Genomic DNA, 20050 nt, shown 5'->3' with positions numbered 1-20050 from the left:
TACTTTTTTTCAGAAAATTTTAAGAAAATACCGTTTATTGGTCAAAAAACGTAAAATCTAGAGCTTTTTGTTTTTATGTTTTTTTTTAGATATAATTTGATTTTAAGGATTAGTCTAACTCTACAACAAAAGTCCGCCAAATCATACGGATAACGGACTAAAACTATATGATCTTTTTATAGTTTTATGGTTTAGTTCAATATGGATTTCTGTGTTTAGTTTTAAAAAAAAATAAGCAGCAAAAATATTGATCTTATTAACAACTGGTTTTAGAGAAAAAAAGAATTAAAATTTTTTGTCTCTATCATTTATATATAGTTAGGGGAAAAAAGGTCCAGTGAAATAAATTGCTTTCTGCTATTTCATCAAACTCTTGAAATCTTACGAACAATTTACATAGGGGTTTTATACTATTATACAGAGATCTAAGGGGATAAGGGGGTGCTAGGGATGAGACAATAGACAATGAATTTTTGCACATTCCCAATGATGATAGAAAAAATTACCCCGTGATGACTATTACCCTATTTGTTGATTAAAAGTTGGAAAGTGTGGACACTTCTAGTTTTAAAGTAACCAATCAAAATTTTTAAAAAAGAACCAAAGGTTTTGAGTCAATAAATAAGATAAGATGATTAAAAACTTTGGATATCAGTGTAATTTACAGTAAAATATCCCCTCCGTCCCTAAATGTAACCTGTGTTCTGAAGAAATCCAAGACACAGGAAGAAAAATTCCTCCGAACACAATTCGTAAGACTACACCCAGGTAATAATTGTGTTCTGAAGTTTATATGAAAACCGGTGTGCTAGGGCACTCACGCTCCAAGGAAAATTCTAGTAATAACAGAGTCGCCATAATATTTGTTTTTTTTTAGCACATATTAAATTTTAAATATTTCAATTAATTAACATTATAATTATTTGAGAAATGAAGAAAATTAAATTGTAATTTAATCTTCATTTTTAAAAATATAGCAAATAATTTTATAAAAATTAAAAACAGTAATATCCGGCTATTCTGTTTACAAGTATAAATACTTTTGTGAATCAAAATTCAAAAATATGATTTTATTAATGAATTTTTAACATAATTTCGTATTGTTATTAAAGTTAATGTAAATAGGTATATATAGTATTTTTCGCTATTTTATTTTATATTTGTAGTTAAATATCAATTTTAAGCTTTAAAAAGAAATTTCTAGAACTTAAGTCAGGTAAAAAAGAAATACATAACAAAAAGTTCTAGAAAATATTGTGTAATCAATTTATTTACTTTTTCCAGTAATTTTATAAATCTTAGTTAGTTTGAAATTGTAATTAGAGGTGAAAATTAATGATTTATACGTATCGTGTAAATTAGTTAGGTTAAATTACATTTTTCTGAAATACTTGAAATCCTAATTGGTTAGTTTTTTTTTAAAATCTTGTGCTTTTTATAAGATTGACCAGTTGCTTCGCCCCTGTTAGCCTCAGGATGGGAAGGTTGAGATAAGTAGCCTAAAACCGCGTCATAAGATATTCTTAAAGCCTCTGCTGCAAATTGAGTACAACCCTGCATTAGGATCCACAGATGCTTTGTTTGCACAAGTAGAACGAAAACAGAGTTCGCCGATAATAAAATTAGTAGATATTATTGTCATACCATATAATTCTAAAGTCCCTTGATTTAAAATAATTACACAACATTTAATCCTAAATTGACTGTAAACCTGGTGTTGCACGTGTGGACATCGAACCCGGTTATTATCGTGCGCGCTAATGCCGCGTACACGCGTACAGTTTTGTCAAAACCAGGTTGCCACTTAAATTTTTTTTATAAAAATTTTAAAAATGAATAAATTGCTTTTAACATTGAAATTATAGTGGTACTTACTAGTAAAAGTATAGTATACTTAAAAATTATTTTTTTAATATATTTACAGGGTTGCCGTAAAACTTTAACTTCAAAATATATTCCAGAAAATTATATTTTCACTTTTTCAATATTTTTGAAGAATAAGAATGTATTTGACAAGAATATTTATTTCTATTATGATTTAAAAGGAAAAAACTAAAAATCGTTAGAAAATTATTATATTAAAAAATTATAGTTTTTTTTAATGCATATTTATGCTAGTTTAGAGTTATTTGTTTGAAATAAAAATTTCAAATCTAGGTTTATTATTCTCTTTTCTTTGGCTGGAAAAATAATATAAACTTTGATTTCCATTGTGAAGGTATTAATTTTAACGTTAAAGTTTGTAATATTAAGGCCCATAAAAATTATACTTTTACTTAATAAAATTTTTTTTTTATTTCAGAAAATATTAATTTCATTAAGAACAAAGACGTTTGTGAAAAAAAAATGTAAAAATGCTTAAATAAGAGCAATAAATATATATCTTATTATATCCTTTATAGCATATGTTTTGTTTTGGTTGCGGCATTTTTATGCGTTCTGCTGAGCTATCATCAGCTGTGCAAAGTTATTAGTTAACAAAGTTAGTGTGGATCAGTAATTTTCTAGATCGTTAGCTTCTGACAAAAAGAACCTCCATATACACAATACACATTTTAAATTTAGTTTTTTTGTCAGCTATCAAAGGCTTAATATGTACCTAATATCTGCGGAAAACTTTTCATATCAATATCTTTTAACTGCTCTTCTTCTAAACCCTTTATTTTTCTATCCCTCGCGCGATAAACTTTAATTGAATGACATTTACTTTCTGTTTTATTTTAGAGATGTATAAACCTTTTTTAGCTTTATTAATCCAAATTTCAGAATCATAAATAATAAAAGCCAAACATGAATTGTTGTTTTTGTTTCAGACAAAAACCCAGCAACGACGAGTCCAATATGTCTAAAGGAAAGGCTTTAGTCCAGGAGTTGATTAAGACCAAGAAGGTTTTGATGATCTCCAAGGAGTATTGCCCGTTCTGTGTTAAGGCCAAAGATGCTCTGAAAAACTACAAGGTATTTTTACATGGAGGGAGGGTACAATGGACTAAATCATACTTGAATTACCTATACTTTGTGTTTATTTATTAAAGTTCAATATTAGGTACAATAAGCTAGCAGTATTCATATTTTCCCCAAAATGTTTAATTTACAGAAAGGGTAATTTTGTTAATTGTAATAAGGGATATACATTGCTAAAAGAGATATTTATTATTTACTTTAAGTATAACCTAGGTATTTTTACCTTTTTAAAATTAGGTAGGTATTAAAATACTTACAATTTCGTTCAAACATTGATATTAAAACGTGACGTTTTTTTCAAGAAAGGCTATATTTGACTCTTCAAGAAGGAAAGAAGATAAACATTTTATTTTCAATTTCTTGGTATAACAAGTCAAAATTTTAACTGAACCTTTCATAAAATTCTCTCAAAATGCTTACATTTGATTTTGCGAAGTAATATAACAGCGAGAAAATGGAACTATTGGGAGAGTTTTTTTCAGCTGTAGAGTAGCTGTCATACATTATAGAATAAGTTCTTATTTCTATCTTTTCAGATCAATCCCGCGGTTTACGAAATCCTTGAAATCGAAAACAGAGACGACTGTTCTGAAATCCAGGTATTATTTATTCCAGTATGGCTTCGAAACCGATTGATATCCGCTGAAATAAGACCGCTTCTCAGCCATTCTGAAAAATCATGTATAGCATTGTATTATAGACAACTTTCCACGAATATTAACTTAAAACTCATAGTATTAAAACCAGTTTTATTAGACCCGAATTTCATATAATTTTTAATTTCTCATTTTGATATCAGCGGAAAGCTGTCTGAAATACTTTTGACTGTTGACAGCTTAAGAATGGAAGAGGAGGTTCCATGTTTTGAAGCTTTTAACCTCCCTTCCCCCTTAATAGAATGTTTTGTGCACCATTGCTAATAAGGCCGGTTTATAATTCATCGGAATGCCAGCTTTCTTCATTATATATCTTGTTTATTGTGAAATCTTGCTTACCTTTTACCTACAACAACATAAACATTAATATTTCATCAATATATCAAATGTATTTGACTCCTAAAAGAAAAAACCCAATAAAACCAAAAAAAAACATAAGAAACCCAGGGTTTTAAGGGTTTTTACGGGTTGGGTTGGGCTTTTTAAAAAAAAACCTGGGTTTTTCCCCACCCTGTTAGGGACAGGGTGCTTATTTTGTATTTTCTATCTAACTATCTGTCTTGATAAATATGACTAAATAGTAAATACGGCATCTACCCAATTATTATTGTACTTAACTGATTATTCAGATTTTTGTCTAACTATCTTATTCTTGATGTCTAGGATTATATGAAACAGCTAACTGGAGCCAGAAGTGTACCAAGAGTGTTTATTGATGGAAAATGCATTGGAGGTGGAGATGAAACTATGGCCGCCCACAGGAATTTTATCAACCATATTTACAGCTATAAGATCTAGGTATTTAACTTGTAGTTCCGTGAATTTCTTTAACGTTAAAGGTATTTTTATAGGTTAATATAGTTTTCAGCTTTTTTAACTTCTCTAATGCAGACCTATTTCAAACTGAAACTAATTGACGAATTTTTGTTTTATGAAATTGCCAATAAGATGGATAAGGAAACTATTCTGAGTTTCCGTATACCATGTTTTTAGGAATCTATTTTTCATGAATTTTTAGATGCCTTGGATGTTTCCAAATCTACCAAAAAATATATTTTACACGTATTTTGAACAGTTTGATTAATTGTAGACTTAGGTTGTTATTTTTAAAAATGTAAGTTTTTAAAGATATATATTAAGCAAAATATTTCCTTTTTTATCTTATACCTTAAAAAAGTTTATGATTGGTTGATAAATATATTTTGAAAAATAGGAATAAGACTCTGGGACCTATGCTAGAGGCGGCTGGAGCTCTATTGTAAATGAAGAATTTACAGTCTGATCGGTGATTGGGACAATTTTAATCAGAAATAAATAGTGGAATTGGGCATATATTTGTTTCATTCATACCTCAGTATAAACCGATTCTACACTGAATTTATCCAAGTTACCCATGATTTTTTTTTCTTATCCACGGGCAACTGTCTTTAATTTCATACTAAAAACATTTTGTGTTTATTCTTGAATTTTTGTTTGCCCTCTTCTGCTATTTTATTTTTACTCCCACACTGTGCCTATCGCTTCTAATACAAATATTCACGCATTTCAGTATTTCTTAATAATCACCTTTTTATACCTAATCCTTCCAATTTTAGTCATAAAAGATCTAATAATATGAACTTTAAAAACATCTTTACTACTTTAGTCACGATTAAGAATCTAGGGTTGGGCCGGATATCCAGCCATTTTTCAATATCTGGCCGGATACCGTTTTTTTTAACCTATCCGGATACCGTATATCCGGCTGATTTTTTAATGCTGTATATCTGGTAATTTGCCGGATATCCGGCGTTGGCCAGATATCCACCCGGATACCAGATATCCGGCATTATAAATCAGTCGGATGTCCGGTATCCGGCCCAACCCTATAAAAAAACTTATATTTTTGAATCTCTGTAATTGAAAGAGACTGATATTACATAAAGATATTAAAGATTAGGAAGGGCTACTTCATTTGAAGAAAATAATTCTCTGTCAAAAATAGTGCATGTTACCTAGAACATGTTAATAAACAAACTTTATCTGTTCATTTTTTTATTTGCATAATATAATATAAATATATACTCCGACGAGCCCCGTTTAGGGCCATAAAGGAGGTGCTAACATAAAAGTTGGATATTAGAGGTTTCTTTAAATGACATACCCTACCTGTAAAATATACCTACCATACAATGTTCATGTTTACTTTTTTTCTTATATAAAAAGAAATTTACAATCCAAAAGACAAGAATATAAGAGAATCTACATCTACACAAAATGACAAAATATTGTTAATGCAAAAAAAAGAAAGATATATATTTTTTCAGATGAAATGTTGATATTGTTGTATTTGTGCATTGTTCTTCTTGCCGGCCTGGCCACCGGTTTTAAAACTGGTTTGGAAGAGGGGCTTATCTGCAATGTTTGTGTTGGCACGCATCCAGGTAAAGCTTCCCTGTAAAAATATCACTTTATCAGCGCGGATATTCAATATTATATTATTTCAGTGTTTTATATTTTTCATATACATTCATTTTTCCCCTGCTGTAAAAATATTCCAACATTCTAAGGGATTTTTGCGTCTCCAGATGAGAGGACAAGTGGCTTTTTGCTACTTTTTTGCTATTTTTCATTCATTTTTATGAGCTACCAGCGGTTATCCATTACTTTCCCAACTTTTTGTTCGATTTTGGGAAAAAAGACCTACCAAGGATTACTCATGCAAAATTTCAGATCGAAATTCGAATTCTAAGTGCTACTTATACATTGATAGTCAGATGGTAGCATTAAAAAAACCTTCCTTATACAAAAATGAAAGTGTGAACTAATGTTGCGAGTGGGGGGGGGGGGGGGTAAGGAACTCTCCGCAAGCTCAAATACCAAAAGCCTATGCATCCCTTTTTAGTGGTTATTTAAAAATATTTTACTTTTTTGGCCTAGGTTGTGGCCTGTATGATTTTGATCAACGTTGGTACTGGGGCAAAATGTGTTCCAGATATAATGATAAATGCGTCAAATTGATTGAAAGAAAGGCAAGGATTATTCTAATATATTTTCATTTTAGAACTGAACTATGTAGAAGACTTGAAAAAAAAACTTTTCTTCAACTTCGCACCTTATAGTTAGATTGTCAATAGAGATAATGTAGACGCAACAGTAATTTGTTTGACCCGCATAAAGATTACAATAGATTTAAAGACCTCCTCTGTTTGTGTTAAGAATATTTTTTTTAGATTTTCAAAACTTTTGTTTTCTCGAAGATTTCCCTCAAAGCCCCATCTATCCCACCCCCCCCCCTCTCCCTATTTTTATAATAAATTAAAAATATGGGGGGGGGGTACTTGTTTATCCTATGCCTAACCCTTTCTATAGTTCCTCTCCCTGCGGAGTACCCTAAACCGAATAAAAACATACATTTACTGACATAACTACTACAACCTCCCCCCCCCCTTATTTTTTTTTACTTTATTTCAGAATAATTTTGTAGGGGGGGGGGTATCTTTGCTCGACTTGAAACTTTGAGGGAAACCGCGTAGGTATTTTCTAGTTAATAATAAATAATCCATGGAACCAGGGCTCCGAGGTGATGGTGACACGAGATTGTTTGTCCAACTTGGAGAACTTTAGAGTAGATATTCCCGCAGGTAAATATTTATTCAGGGGTGTATATTCTACATGGGATCCCCTGCTCAGGGGGGGGGGGGGGAAATAAAAAATAAGTGGTTGGAGGGAAAAAAAATGTAAAAAATAAGAAAACTGAAAAAAAAATCCATTTCCCCCCCTCCTTGGTGAAAAAAAACTAAAAAAATGTGTGGTAGGAGGGATAAAATAAATAAAATATAGAGTTCTTTAAATATTTTTCCATTTTCCCCCTACTTGGTGAGAAAAAACTAGGGGGGGGAAAAAAAAAAAAATTGTAGCAGGGGAAAAAAAATAAATCTTGTGCAGAATATACACCCCTCTATTTATTTCTGGCAAAGCTTCCCTAGAAAGGAGAATTCAATTAGTTAAGCAGTTTATGAAATCTTAAGCTACAGACAAAACAACTTTGCCCACAGGATGAGGACGTTGTCCCGATTTTATACTGGTTCTTCGAAAACAGCTAGTAACGTCGAATATATAAACACTGCCGTGTCCCTAAAATGATATTTACTAGCAGACTAAAAGGGTCTTCACCATTTCGGGCAGTTAGCTGACTGAATTATACATCTACACATATACATTTGTTGTGTAATGTACACGGGTAATTTTGTTTTTCAGTATTGGATAACATGTATATTGTCTTGTCCTTTAAAATCCAAACTTTTGTACCTACTAATTGTGGTATTTCTTATTATTTTAGATAAATACGAAGGGTGTAGACCAGCATCGAATGATGTCAAACTTGGACAGTATGTATTTGAAGCTATAGATGTAAGTTATACTTTTAGTAACATATATTGCTACTCTATAACTAGAGCACGATGACCTTCTGTTCGTTGTTTAGTGCGTTAGTCCAAGTAACTGAACAAAAATCAAATCTTTTCAGCTGCTATAAATCTTTTTTTTGTATATTTCCTTCATTGTGACTAACGTCCTACAACAAGAATAATAATTAAAAACATCCATAAAAGCGAAGCTATCAAAGCAGTTAAAAATCCTTTGAATTGAAATCGATGTACGGACTTCAAACAATTATAGAGTTTCTGCGTTTTTTAAATCGTACTTAAAACTTAAAAGGATCAGTATGCAAAGTCTGAAATCGATTGGACAATGCTAACATGTCTTAACGATAAGAACTAACCGTTACATAGGACGGACTGGCCATAATTATAGAAAAGCTTCGCTTTTAAAAAATGTTCCTTTAAGTATTAATTTTATTTTTAGGAAATCGATGTACGTAGAAACTACTATGACAACACAACATACTGTTTCTGTGATTTTGATCACTGGTGCAATAGTGCGCCTAGCCTTTCTCCAGCTTTCATACTCGCCACCTTGGCATTAGTGGCTCTTGTTTTGTAATGTACAAGAATTGGGAGTCTTAAGTAGCAATATGGTTTGCCTCTAATAGTTCTTATATTCAATAAATCGATATAAATTACCTGGATGTTGCAACAGATTTTCATGCACTCTGATTCAGTGATACTCCCAGCTGGCTAAAATAACGACACCCCTATCCAATTCTTTTACCCCATCCTCTCCCCTCCTTCTGGATGAACTAACTGACCAATAAATGGGACCATATTAGCAATCTAAATTTAAAACATATTTTTACCCGTCAATATATCCACGTATTCTATATCCATTATAAATGATAAAAGAAAATAGTCATTGATTACAAGATATATATTTTTTTTTACTAATAGTCCATGGGATTAAGAAGAAATATATAGCAATACAAATTGAATTTGAAAAACAATTCTCCATAAAAGAAATCCAAAATTTTTACCTTAACAATAATATTATTTAGAAAATATTTTTAAACGTACCTATGACAATATGTAATATTTAGCTATTAGTGCCTTATTGTATAATCTAGTAAACAAATATGATATTATCTCATCTAGTATTTGATTTTATGACATTATTATTGTAGAGCAATATTTTAGCCTTATTTTATTATTGCATTTTTGACAGTTTTAATCCTTTTTGATAAAACATGTTTTTAGCATAAAAAGACCTAAAAGTGGCATTTAGCATTGTTAAAATCAAATGATATTAAACTATTTTCAATTTTGTATTAAATTCATTGTTATGAAAAAATGTAAATAATTGTGACACTTTTAGGAATATGTAACATTCCATTTTTAGTGTAAAAAAATCAGTATTATATACCGTCCACCAGTTATGATATTTTATGTTTACATTTAAACAACTTATGTAAAATATTTTATTGTTTTATTTTTATCAATATTTTATTGTTTTTCATCAAGGGACTATTTTTACTTTAGGGAACGTCTAAGCTTTTTATTTTTATTTGTGAGATGATGAGCGTTTCAAAGGTGGGAGGCGGAAGTGACATTTTTTTAAATCAAAACTAGAAGTCAAAGAAACTCAACTAAATAAAGAGTTACAGCTCTCAGATATGGCTTGGCAGTTGCTTTAAATAGGTACAATATGAACAGTGAAAAAAGTGTCACTTCCGACCCTCCCTTTTTTGGGTGAGAAATCTAATGTATTTCAAAAATATAATGGGGGGGGGGGGTAAAAATTTTAGCATTGTTTGTTATAAATTCCCCTCCCCCCCCCCCCTTTTTTTAATATTTGTAGATCTGCAAAAGAAAAGCCAAAAATTTGAATCTTAATTTAGAAAATAGTGTTTATGCATGTATATACGCTGAAATGATATTTTATGTACATTTTTATAACGTTTACACTTAATTTTTATATGTATTATTATTGTAATTTACATTTAGAAAAAAATATTTTTATATTACTGTATTGTACAAAATAAAGTATATGTGGTCGCTTTTAGGTTTCTTATGCATTTTGGATTTAAACTTCTAAGACTTAACTTTTAAACTATTAATTTTTATATTCAGTTCATTTTGATTTATATTTTTATATTTAAACGTCATTAAGAAACCTTTAAAAAAAGCCGCCAAATGCACAAAAATAAAATACTCCAATATTTCTACATTTTTAGATTCAAACTTTTTAAAACAAGCACGAAAATGAGCGAAGGAGCACTAAAAGAGAAGGAGCTGGGAAACGCAGCCTATAAAAAGAAAGATTTTGATAATGCAATTCTTCATTATAGTAAGGTAATATTTAGTTTTTAGTAGCGTAGCTACTCTCTGATAGTAGTTTGTTTGGTTGTAGTCAAACAGAAACCGTACAGTATTTGGCATAAAACTATTAATTTCTTTGCAAGTGATATTTCATATGAGGAATAACGATGTTGTCGCCAATATTTCCTTTTCATATCTTAAAGTTTTAGGTAGTTATTCCTTCTATGAACTTTTCTTTTATGTTCACAAAATTATGACAAATTATTTTTTCACTAGTTTCGTAGTCGGTATTATCCTCTTAGAAATTTTTTTTTCAATATTGAAAATTTGAGTACCCCCCCCCCCCCCCCTTTCCCCCCGACAGAGAACTATGAACTCTGGCCGCAGCGCTCGGCTCCCTAGCCTGCCTAGCCGCAGCGCTCGGCCCCCATTGCCTAGCCGCAGCGCTCGGCTCCCTTGCCTGCCTAGCCTAAAACCTAACCTAACCTAAAATAGTTGTTCGTCGGTAGTCGGGGGGGGGGGGGGGGGGGGGGGTACAAAATTGAAAAAAAAATTTCTAAGAGGATAACGCCAAAAAACCTTACTTCTCTATATAAGATGATTTCCATTATTATAGTTTTATCTAACAGCTGATTGATTGTATTTTATATTCTTTTAGGCTATTGAATTAGACCCCACAAACCTAATCTTCCACACAAATTTGGCCGCTGTTTATTTTGAAATGAAAAAGTACGACGAGGTAAAAAAATTAACCATTACGGGGGGGGGGGGGGTGTTATATGTGTCAATCTTACCAGATCAAAAAAAAGGAACTAAACCAAAATAGTTATTTCTCGCATCGTATTATAAACAGCTTTCCGCGGATATAGAATTGTACATTGTACAGAATGATTGTACATTTTTATTTTCGTAGAAAGCTGGATATAATACAATGCTAGACATAGTTTTATCGTATGGATGAGAAAGATTTACAGCACTGTGATTTGGCATTGCAGTTGTAATGTGAAACTGTGAAGAAACGTTAGCGGATAATTTAAAAATAACAAGATATTTTATTGCTTTTCTATTAAGTAACACTAGTTGCTTCGACCCTAGCCTCTCGGTTAGGATGATGTAGGTAAAGAAAATAGCTTAAAACCACCCCATCATCTATAAAGCTTCCTTTAGAAGTACAATCCTGTTGCGCGGTTCAGCAATTTCATAGATCTTTAGCTTCAAGCAAAAAAGCTTACTACCTTATGGATAAACATATTTGTTTTTAGAGTATTGAAGAGTGTAAAAAGGCTGTAGATGTTGGTAGAGAACAAAGAGCTGATTTTAAACTTATTGCTAAGGTATAATTGATATTTGATGTATTTCAATGAAGGATTGATTGGCTAATGCTATAGCGTAGATTCTGATAGGCAGTAAATACAAAGTAGTTAGGTGGACGTAGTATATCAAAATTTGATAATAATTTTTAGAATTTACTTATTTTTCATTGGCTCACTGTTCTTTAAAAGGTGTTATTATACTTGTTTTACTTGTAGTACAGCTACTAATTTAATAGATCACTTGATAAATGCATAAAATACTAGTTTTATGAAGCAAGGAGACAAATTTAAGAATTAACCGTCATATTTTAAAATATTTTTAATAATGTCGTTTAGCTATGATATATTCTTACATTAAATCATATAACAGTTTGTATTTTAATTGATTATCCTAGAAAGAAATGTTTTCATATTGTACAAATGTACAGGTAGCGCAGCAACTCTATAAATCCTTCTATTTAGGCATATAACAGAATGGGTACCGCCCACAGGAAGAAGGGAGAGTTGGAGCTAGCTAAAACTGCCTATGAGAAAGCTTTAACGGAACACAGAACGCCGGACTACAGACAGAACCTTTCTGAGGTACGTACGTCATGATAGTATTAAGTAGCGAAGCTACTACAGTTTAATTTGTGATCTGGTTGATTATTGGTTATGCTTTTGTTTTTAAGTTGCGAAATATTGGCATAATGATATTTATGAAGATATTAGATCGCTATCTGTTAATTACTATGTTATATGTTTGTCCTGTTAATTTTTGCGGTTTAAAATATAGCCATTTTTCATCTGTCAAAAGTAATAGGTATATTTTCCAGTCATTCTATAGGGTTTGTACGTTTGTGTCGAATGGACAGTTACTTTTTTCATTTTAAGATGTAATGGATATATTATTACTTACATCTTACAACATAATTTATATTATCTAATAAAGTGAAACACGCAGCTGGCTAAAATAACGATTCCCCCCTTTCACCCAATCTTTCCCCTCCTACTGGAAGAACGAAATGACCAATAATCGAGTTCCATATTAGCAAGTAAACTTGATGATAATTTCCCGCTGTCATAATATCCTTATAATAAAGTAACAGGATGCGTGTTTGTCTGTGTGCCTGTACCGAAGGATCTCGATAACCGCTGAACCGATCGGGTTCTCCTTTACAGGGTAGCTTCTCATAGGTCCCGGGAAGGTTTATAAATATTTTAGGGTAGGGTACTACCTCCCTCCCAAGAGAAATCGCCCTTAGAAAAAAATTACCCTCCCCCCCTCAAAAAAAAATATATATTTTAAGCTAAAATAAAAAAAACAAGTTTTGAGATTTAACTCCCCCGCTCTTCAAGTGCCCCTAGAGGCCTCTAGGGGCGTAGCCTCTAGTCCACGTATATTCTACATCTATTTGTTTTGTAAACAGGTTGAGAGTGCTATTAAGAAGGCGGCCGAGGAGGCTTATATTAATCCTGAGATTGCGGAACAAGAAAAACAGAAAGGAAACGACTGGTACGCACTTTTTATTTGTTAAACCTTTGTCTGTATGTTTTATTTTAAGAGTTTTGATATTTTCCAATAAGTTTTTAAATTACTTATTAGATAGAGTAAAAAATGCTTTTATTTGTTATGACTGTTACCATTACGGAAGTAAAAAAGAAAATTAATGAATAAAATACTTAGGTATTACTAAAAGTTTAATCGTTATTTTTAAACCTTACGCTAAAAACGTTGATTAGGTACCTACCTAATATATTATGTAACAGGACAGGGGTGTATATATTCTGCAAAATTGACCCTGTTAAAGGAGGGGTAAAAAAATATGTTTTTTTTTGGGGGGGGGGGTAATGTAAAAATAAGAAGAACTCATAACATTTTTTTCCATTTTCTCCCCTCCTTGGTGTAAAAATTAAAAGAATATGCAAAAGGGGGATAATATGAATAAAAAATGTTCATTTGTTTTACCTAGGTAGGTATTTGTTTGATTAAATATGTTTTTATTTTTCAGTTTTAAGAAGGGAGAATTTGCTGACGCGGTGAAATTTTACTCCGAGGCTGTGAAGAGGAACCCGCGGGACGCCAAAATCTATTCCAACAGGGCTGCCTGCTATACCAAGCTTACAGCTTTTGATTTAGCACTCAAAGTAAGCTATTCAAATACTATATATTCAAAGAATGGTATTGGTCAGTTATTTTAATACTGGTTGTGTAAGAAGAAAGATTATGGAGTAAATTTTATTACTTAATACACGGGTGTATATTCTGCCAATTTGACCCGGCTGAGGAGTGGGGGGGGGGGGGGGGGTAAAAAAAATAAGAATATGTGGTTGGGGGAAAAAATGTAATAATTAAGAGGACTAAAAGCATTTTTTTCTATTTTTCTCCCCTCTTTGGTGAAAAAAAAACTAAAAAAATATGTTGAAGGGGGCATAATATGAATAAAATAAAGAGTTCTGAAAATATTTTTCCATTTTATCCCCTTCCTTGCTGGAAAAAAAGTAGGAGGGGAAAAAAATTAAAATATTTGCAGTAGGGGGAAAAATGAATCTTGTGTAGAATATACACCCCTGTCCCCTTAGTTTACCTTGAATTTTATTATATTATTTTTTTTATTTATGATTAGGCAATTTAATGTAATCTCTAGCTAACTTCAAAATAATGGAATCATTCAATCAAGTTATGGAAGGAATATTTAGAAAAATACTTCGCTTTTCATTCCACCAAAGTATTATTGCTTCACCATCTCTTATAATTGAAATTATTTTAGGATTGTGATAAGAGTATTGAACTAGATCCAAGTTTTGTTAAGGCATATCTCAGAAAAGGCAATGCACTCAAGGTGAGAGTTTAATTCTAATCGTGTTGCAATGCAATGCATGTTATTTATTCACGCAACCTCTTCTTTCTTACAATATTTTTTTTTTATGATTTAGTAGTTTGGATACTTATTAATGAATCATATTAAATTAAACATCCCAATTATACCTGGGTCCTCTTGGGAAAAGAAAAGGATATTGTGCCATAGTGTAGGACACCTGACATACATAAATTTAGATTTTATATAAGTCTTCTCATATTGCAATGCAGCAATTTTCCCTTTTATTACTTCAGGAGGGAGAATATTTAGTTTAGATGTTTATCAATAACTTAATTTAGAAAAACTTGCTTAATCAACATAATTTTGATAATTTAAAGAAACCTTTGATAAACTAGACTCTAGGATTGGGCCGGATACCGGATATCCGAATGATTTATTATGCCGGATATCCGATACCTACCTAGTGAAATAATCATTTGTTTAATCATATTTTTACTTAGGTTTTGCAAACAAAAAGTCCTTGTGGATCACATTTTTCTCTCAATATTTTGATTTTTCTATATGTTTATTATGTAGGTAAAATAAGTCAAAAATACGACTAGATAATGAAACAAACAATGGAATAATCCTATTTATTTGTCTAGGTTATGGGACAAACACAGAAGGCAATGGACGTGTACGAGAAAGCCATGGAGATTGACCCCAACAATGCAGAAGCTAAGCAAGGATACAAGGTATTATTGAGGGGTTTGGATACTTAATAGTCACGTACATAATATATGTACATTCAACCCTTATCCCAAGCTCCTCTGCGGAGAGCTTCATTCATTACGAAAAAATAAATTGAGACACCTGCCATACCTTTACCTCAACTTAACTTAAAATAACAGGTTTTCTTTAATAAATTCATTTGTGGTCCAGATGCAAACTGCCAAGTTTCTTTTTCTTTCCAATTACATATATCTATCTATTTACCTAGGACTGTGCAGTGAAGCAGTATTCAACTGGAGGAGGCAGCAGCGACCCCGAGGAGGTCAGGAAGAGGGCTATGAACGACCCAGAAGTCCAGGCCATTATGGCGGTAAGTGTATTTTGGGTAACAATAAAGAGAGGTAGGCTTGAAAGAAGAAAAGTATTTATTAAAGTAATTACGATTCATAAAAGAGAAAAAAATATATTAAAATACCTAAAATTTCAAGCAAAACCAAATCTTTTAGACGATCAGAAATGAATAAAACGGCAAGGAGTGAGGAGACATAGGGCTGTTTATTATTCAAGTACCCAAAGTCTTATAATAATATTTTCTTCAACGTTGGCTTTACAACTTTGGGCCTTAGATTGAATTTTGATTGATTGGTCCAACGTTAAAACCACGATTTGTAATCTACAGAAAGGGTAATTTTGTGTATCATTATTAGGAATATAATCAATTTATTGGCCATTGTCTTATCCCTTAAGATCCCAAATACAATGTTGGTGCTACAAAATGGTTGGTTGTCCGTTGTGTTAGGTATGCTACAGTTTCTAAAATGTTTTAATAATTTAGGATCCGGCCATGAGAATGATTTTGGAACAGATGCAGAGCGATCCTCAGGTTAGTAATTCTATTATGAAAAGGGAATGGATGTTAGTATTATTAATTGGATCTTACATCAGATGTTCATGTTCTTTAATAAAGTAATCTCTGTAGCGGGCTAAAATAACGATATCCCCCATGCCTTCCCTTTATCCCGCTCTCTTTCCTTCTACTGGATAAAAGGCCCGACCAATAAATGCGGGGGAAATTGCAACCTACATAGACGACAATTTTTCTCTTGTTGTATCATCCACGTGTAATCTACATCCATTGGAAAGGAGACTAAGCACAAACGAGAGCAAAGTGATAATTTAGCACATTCCAGAAGTTTTGTTATACATTGGTTTTTTTTAATATTCTTGTTTTTGTTGAACGATTGTATTATTTTTAACAGAAATCTAGTATATTCACAAAAAATATGCTTAACATCACTACAAAGGTGTATATTCTGCAATTTTAGCCCGGCTGAGGTGGGGGTAATAAAAAAAAAATAAGTGGTTGAGGGGAAAAAAATGTAAAAATTAAGAGGACTGAAAGCATTTTTTTTTTATTTTTCTCCCCTCTGGTGAAAAAAAAAAAAAATATGTGGAAGGGGGCATAATATGAATAAAATAAAGATTTTTGAAAATATTCCATTTTATCCCCTTCCTTGCTGGAAAAAACTAGGCGGGGAAAAAATATAAAAATTTGCAGCAGGGTAAAAAAATTAATCTTGTGCAGAATATACACCCCTGCATCACTACTGGAAGGTGCTAAATTATCACTTTGCTCTCGTTCGTGCATAGTCCCTTTCATTGTTGTTTTGACCAAAGTGTTCACATGTATAATATGATACATCACTGAAATGGCACTCAAGGACGTCCAAGCTTAATTTTATAATGAGGGTTTGATTGGGCGTATTATGTAAAAAAAATTTAAGGGGGGGGGCATTGATTCAAAGTTTTCATGTGGTAAAATCCCCTTATAACCCCTTCCCCCCCTTTTTGAAAGTGTGCTACAAGTGGACGAAGGATGTTATTGAATATTAGCTCAGCGTTTTAAAAGCAGATAGAAAATAAAAAGTATAATCATCAAATTCGGACCTGCTTTCCTTTCTGAACCTAAGTATTAACTTGAAGAAGGGAAGTTGCATTTACCTTACCTTTAGTACATTTATGTTAAGTTAAATATTACGTACTTGCGGCTACGCGGCGCGCCCCTAGAGGCCTCTAGGGACACGTAAAATTGTTTCTTTTCGATCTATTTTAAATTAGGTATGCTATTATAATTTACCAAAATTATTTTTTTCGTCGCTAGAAAGGTAGGTAGTGTTAATTATGTTTAGAGCTAATGTCCGCAGGGCGGCGTATTTCTTATTTTTTTAATTTTGTCGATTTTTCTGGGGAGGGTGGTGGTACCCTCTCCTAAATAGTTTTAAACCTTCCCAGGACGTATGAGAAGCTACCCTGTTAAGGAGTACCCGATCTGTTCAGTGGTTAGCGACATCCTTCGGTACAGACACACAGACAGATAAACACACATCCTGTTACTTTATTATAAGGATATTTTCAAAAATATGTTGTTTTCAGGCTGTCAGCGAACATCTGAAGAACCCGGAGATAATGAGAAAAATAATGAAATTGAAGGACTCTGGCCTCATCTCTATGCAGTACAGATAAACAGACCTCTCCAGTCAGTCAGTCCATTATCAAAATATCCTGGTTCATGTTTCTTGTCATATTTAACTGATCTACCATCGTTGCTGAGATAAAACATCCATTATAGAATAACATCGAGATAAGGGTGTTTTCAGTCGATAAAACAACCTAAATTCAAAAAAAAAACCTTTAGAACAATAGTTTAATTTTAAAAGATCTTTTAAACGGCTGAACACACACACTCTACAAAACAGCTTAATTTACAAAGCTGCTAATGGCATTAATAAGCAGCTGAAATTTTTCACGGCAGTTTTTATAATCTGTTACCTTTTAATATAGTTTGAAATAAATGCGCAAATCAGGAATATGTCACTCGAGGTAAATTATGTTGCTTCTGTAAATTTGAATAACTTCACTGGCGGAAAATTTGGAGGCAAACTAATTTTTCTCCTGTGGCATAACCCTGCCTTTGCTGGTTTGAATCCTCACATAATATTACCAAGCTTCACATTGTTAACTTTTGGGCATTCTCAATTTTTTTCACACCAACAACCACGGAAACACAAATTTTCTAGAATTTTGAAATATTAGAATATGACAAATATTTTATTTATGTGGATTTTAATCAGTTTTTTTCTCAAAGGTAAATCTTAGTTAGATTAAAATCACTGAAACTTTGTATATTTCAACATATTTTAGAAAATTTAATTTCCATGTGACCAACACAATCTGGTGAATTTATATATCTTTTCGATTCATATGAAAAGATAAACATGGCAATTAATAAACACGAATGCCTTATTTTTACTCAATTTAAGCATTGATAAAATATGATTAAATTCGTTTTTTAAACCACCTACAAATCAATAATATGATATTATCAAAATAATCCATGATTTCAATGCTCTAAAACACTGCAAAAAAACAATTTGGAGGATTTTTTTAACCAATAAATTTTTTTTTTAGAAACAGTGTTTTCCCATTACAACTATTGTATTACCTTTTTTACTTTTATTGCTTAATCGTAGTCATACAAAAACAAATCGAGTTAAAACGTGCTCTAGTTATTTTATGCTTGTATTTTGTGAATTATCACTTAAAATTATTTAAATCTTTATGTTCCTTTATAAAAATATCTTTTTCATTTTCGATGATTCTATTTAATATTTATTTAAGCATTTTTAGGATAGGTTTCATCTAATATAATTTTTTTCGGAATCACCAAAAAACTTTTATGTAATTTTTTTAATCTTAATGAAAATTGTGATTTTAATATGTAATTTCTCTAGGTTTATAAGTGATATTCGCCAATTCATTCATAAATAAAGTTTTTTTTTGTCAATTTGTGTTTTTGGTTATTTTATATTCATATTCTTATTCTTAGCCACTCTATAATTCGAAATGTCCCGTCTGTCTCTCCGTCTGCAACGATTTTGGGGGAAATGATTTTCTCGGCTTCCATTAATGATAGACTGCTAAAACTTCTTATCAATATTCTCATTTAGTATGGAGCATAATTATGAAATTAAGTAGGTATATAAAACACTTCATAGCTTTTGCCTTTTGCAATTTTTTTTCTCTGCTCCTACAAAAGTTAGATGGCTGAAGCCTGAAACTTCTTGTAAACATTTCCATCATTATAGGGCACTGCATTCGGACTGCTTTTATTTTCTAAAGCGAAGCTTTTCTATAATTAGGGGTTCTCCGTCAGGAATAAGGTATAACCAACAAGCGAAAAAAATCTAAAATAATATTTGGGGGGCAAATGGAGAGGTCGTCAATTTTACGATGTGTTGCCCCCCAACGACAGCTGAAAAAGACGTATAAGTTTCGTGATTTTTTTCCCCGAATTTATTTCGTTATTGGTATAAGCTGGTTCTCCGTCTGTTACAGTTGGCTCTTTTCGTTAGTTTAAATAGGTTAGAATTGTCCCATCGATTTCAAACTTTGTTTGCTGATTCCTATAAAAGTTATGTATGACTTAGAAAGCGAAGCAACTCTATAACTACTACCAGAAAGTCCTTACGGACATTTAAAACAAGCTGATTTTTAAAATTTTTACTCTTTTTGACAACAAATTTTTGTATGTTAATATTATCCTTGTCATCTGATTCTTTGAATTACAATTTCATTACATCAAGGTACAATGTGATAAGCGAAGCATCTCTAAATATGTCAGTATGTCCTTAAACAGTATCATGTATTTAATCAGTTTTGCAACAAATTTACTAACAATTTTGTACATATTATCCATTAATATTTAGTTCTGACACTCTACAAGTGTTAATGTTCGTTTGTCCTTCCATATCAGAGCTTCGCTTTTATATATGTTGTCATCCTTGTTTATAATACTGAAAGATATTAGCTTACGGGTCAATCTGTTCTTTTAGGAGAAGTTAAATCTTTAATAA

At 31.8% G+C, this 20050-nt stretch overlaps 3 protein-coding genes across 5 annotated transcripts; all 3 read left to right on the top strand.

The window, feature by feature from the left end:
* Positions 1-2760: 2760 nt before the first annotated feature.
* LOC145328027 (uncharacterized) lies at positions 2761-5927 on the top strand. The gene is made up of 4 exons (XM_080171578.1): positions 2761-2958; positions 3501-3563; positions 4284-4385; positions 4838-5927. Exons 1-4 carry the CDS (start codon positions 2791-2793, stop codon positions 4880-4882), a joined length of 378 nt encoding a protein of 125 aa, XP_080027704.1. The 5' UTR covers positions 2761-2790; the 3' UTR covers positions 4883-5927.
* Positions 5900-8908, top strand: crim (QVR superfamily protein crim). Its single transcript, XM_080171577.1, has 5 exons — positions 5900-6043; positions 6540-6631; positions 7174-7243; positions 7942-8012; positions 8466-8908. The coding sequence occupies exons 1-5, from the start codon at positions 5932-5934 to the stop codon at positions 8601-8603; spliced, it is 483 nt and encodes a 160-aa protein (XP_080027703.1). The 5' UTR covers positions 5900-5931; the 3' UTR covers positions 8604-8908.
* A 285-nt stretch (positions 8909-9193) lies between these two features.
* LOC145328025 (stress-induced-phosphoprotein 1-like) lies at positions 9194-18982 on the top strand. Of its 3 annotated transcripts, XM_080171576.1 has the most exons (13): positions 10004-10056; positions 10180-10345; positions 10971-11051; positions 11575-11646; positions 12088-12207; positions 13035-13120; positions 13617-13752; positions 14376-14447; positions 15071-15160; positions 15406-15507; positions 15973-16020; positions 17571-18017; positions 18612-18982. In XM_080171576.1, exons 2-12 carry the CDS (start codon positions 10187-10189, stop codon positions 17658-17660), a joined length of 1056 nt encoding a protein of 351 aa, XP_080027702.1. In that variant the 5' UTR covers positions 10004-10056; positions 10180-10186; the 3' UTR covers positions 17661-18017; positions 18612-18982. The 3 variants fall into 3 exon arrangements, with proteins under 3 accessions (XP_080027700.1, XP_080027701.1, XP_080027702.1); XM_080171574.1 differs by having other exon boundaries at positions 9194-10345; XM_080171575.1 differs by lacking the exon at positions 18612-18982 and adding an exon at positions 18458-18567 and having other exon boundaries at positions 9194-10345.
* Positions 18983-20050: the final 1068 nt, after the last annotated feature.

Source organism: Acartia tonsa, chromosome 9, assembly GCF_053477335.1.
Source record: "Acartia tonsa isolate MP-2025a chromosome 9, ASM5347733v1, whole genome shotgun sequence".
Classification (NCBI taxonomy): domain Eukaryota; kingdom Metazoa; phylum Arthropoda; class Copepoda; order Calanoida; family Acartiidae; genus Acartia; species Acartia tonsa.
The sequence above is the reverse complement of the archived record's forward strand: the minus strand, read 5'-3'. Positions and strand labels throughout refer to the sequence as shown.

Bases quoted from the DNA above. Each gene is read 5' to 3' on its own strand.
- LOC145328025 (XM_080171574.1), top strand. From the start codon at position 10,187: ATGCACAAAAATAAAATACTCCAATATTTCTACATTTTTAGATTCAAA. The intron at 10,346-10,970 runs GTAATATTTAGT...ATATTCTTTTAG, and splicing joins CAATTCTTCATTATAGTAAG to GCTATTGAATTAGACCCCAC. The intron at 12,208-13,034 runs GTACGTACGTCA...TTTTGTAAACAG, and splicing joins ACAGACAGAACCTTTCTGAG to GTTGAGAGTGCTATTAAGAA.
- crim (XM_080171577.1), top strand. From the start codon at position 5,932: ATGTTGATATTGTTGTATTTGTGCATTGTTCTTCTTGCCGGCCTGGCC. The intron at 6,632-7,173 runs GCAAGGATTATT...CCATGGAACCAG, and splicing joins TCAAATTGATTGAAAGAAAG to GGCTCCGAGGTGATGGTGAC. The intron at 8,013-8,465 runs GTAAGTTATACT...TTTTATTTTTAG, and splicing joins ATGTATTTGAAGCTATAGAT to GAAATCGATGTACGTAGAAA.
- LOC145328027 (XM_080171578.1), top strand. From the start codon at position 2,791: ATGAATTGTTGTTTTTGTTTCAGACAAAAACCCAGCAACGACGAGTCC. The intron at 3,564-4,283 runs GTATTATTTATT...CTTGATGTCTAG, and splicing joins ACGACTGTTCTGAAATCCAG to GATTATATGAAACAGCTAAC. The intron at 4,386-4,837 runs TTTATCAACCAT...AAAAATAGGAAT, and splicing joins CTATGGCCGCCCACAGGAAT to AAGACTCTGGGACCTATGCT.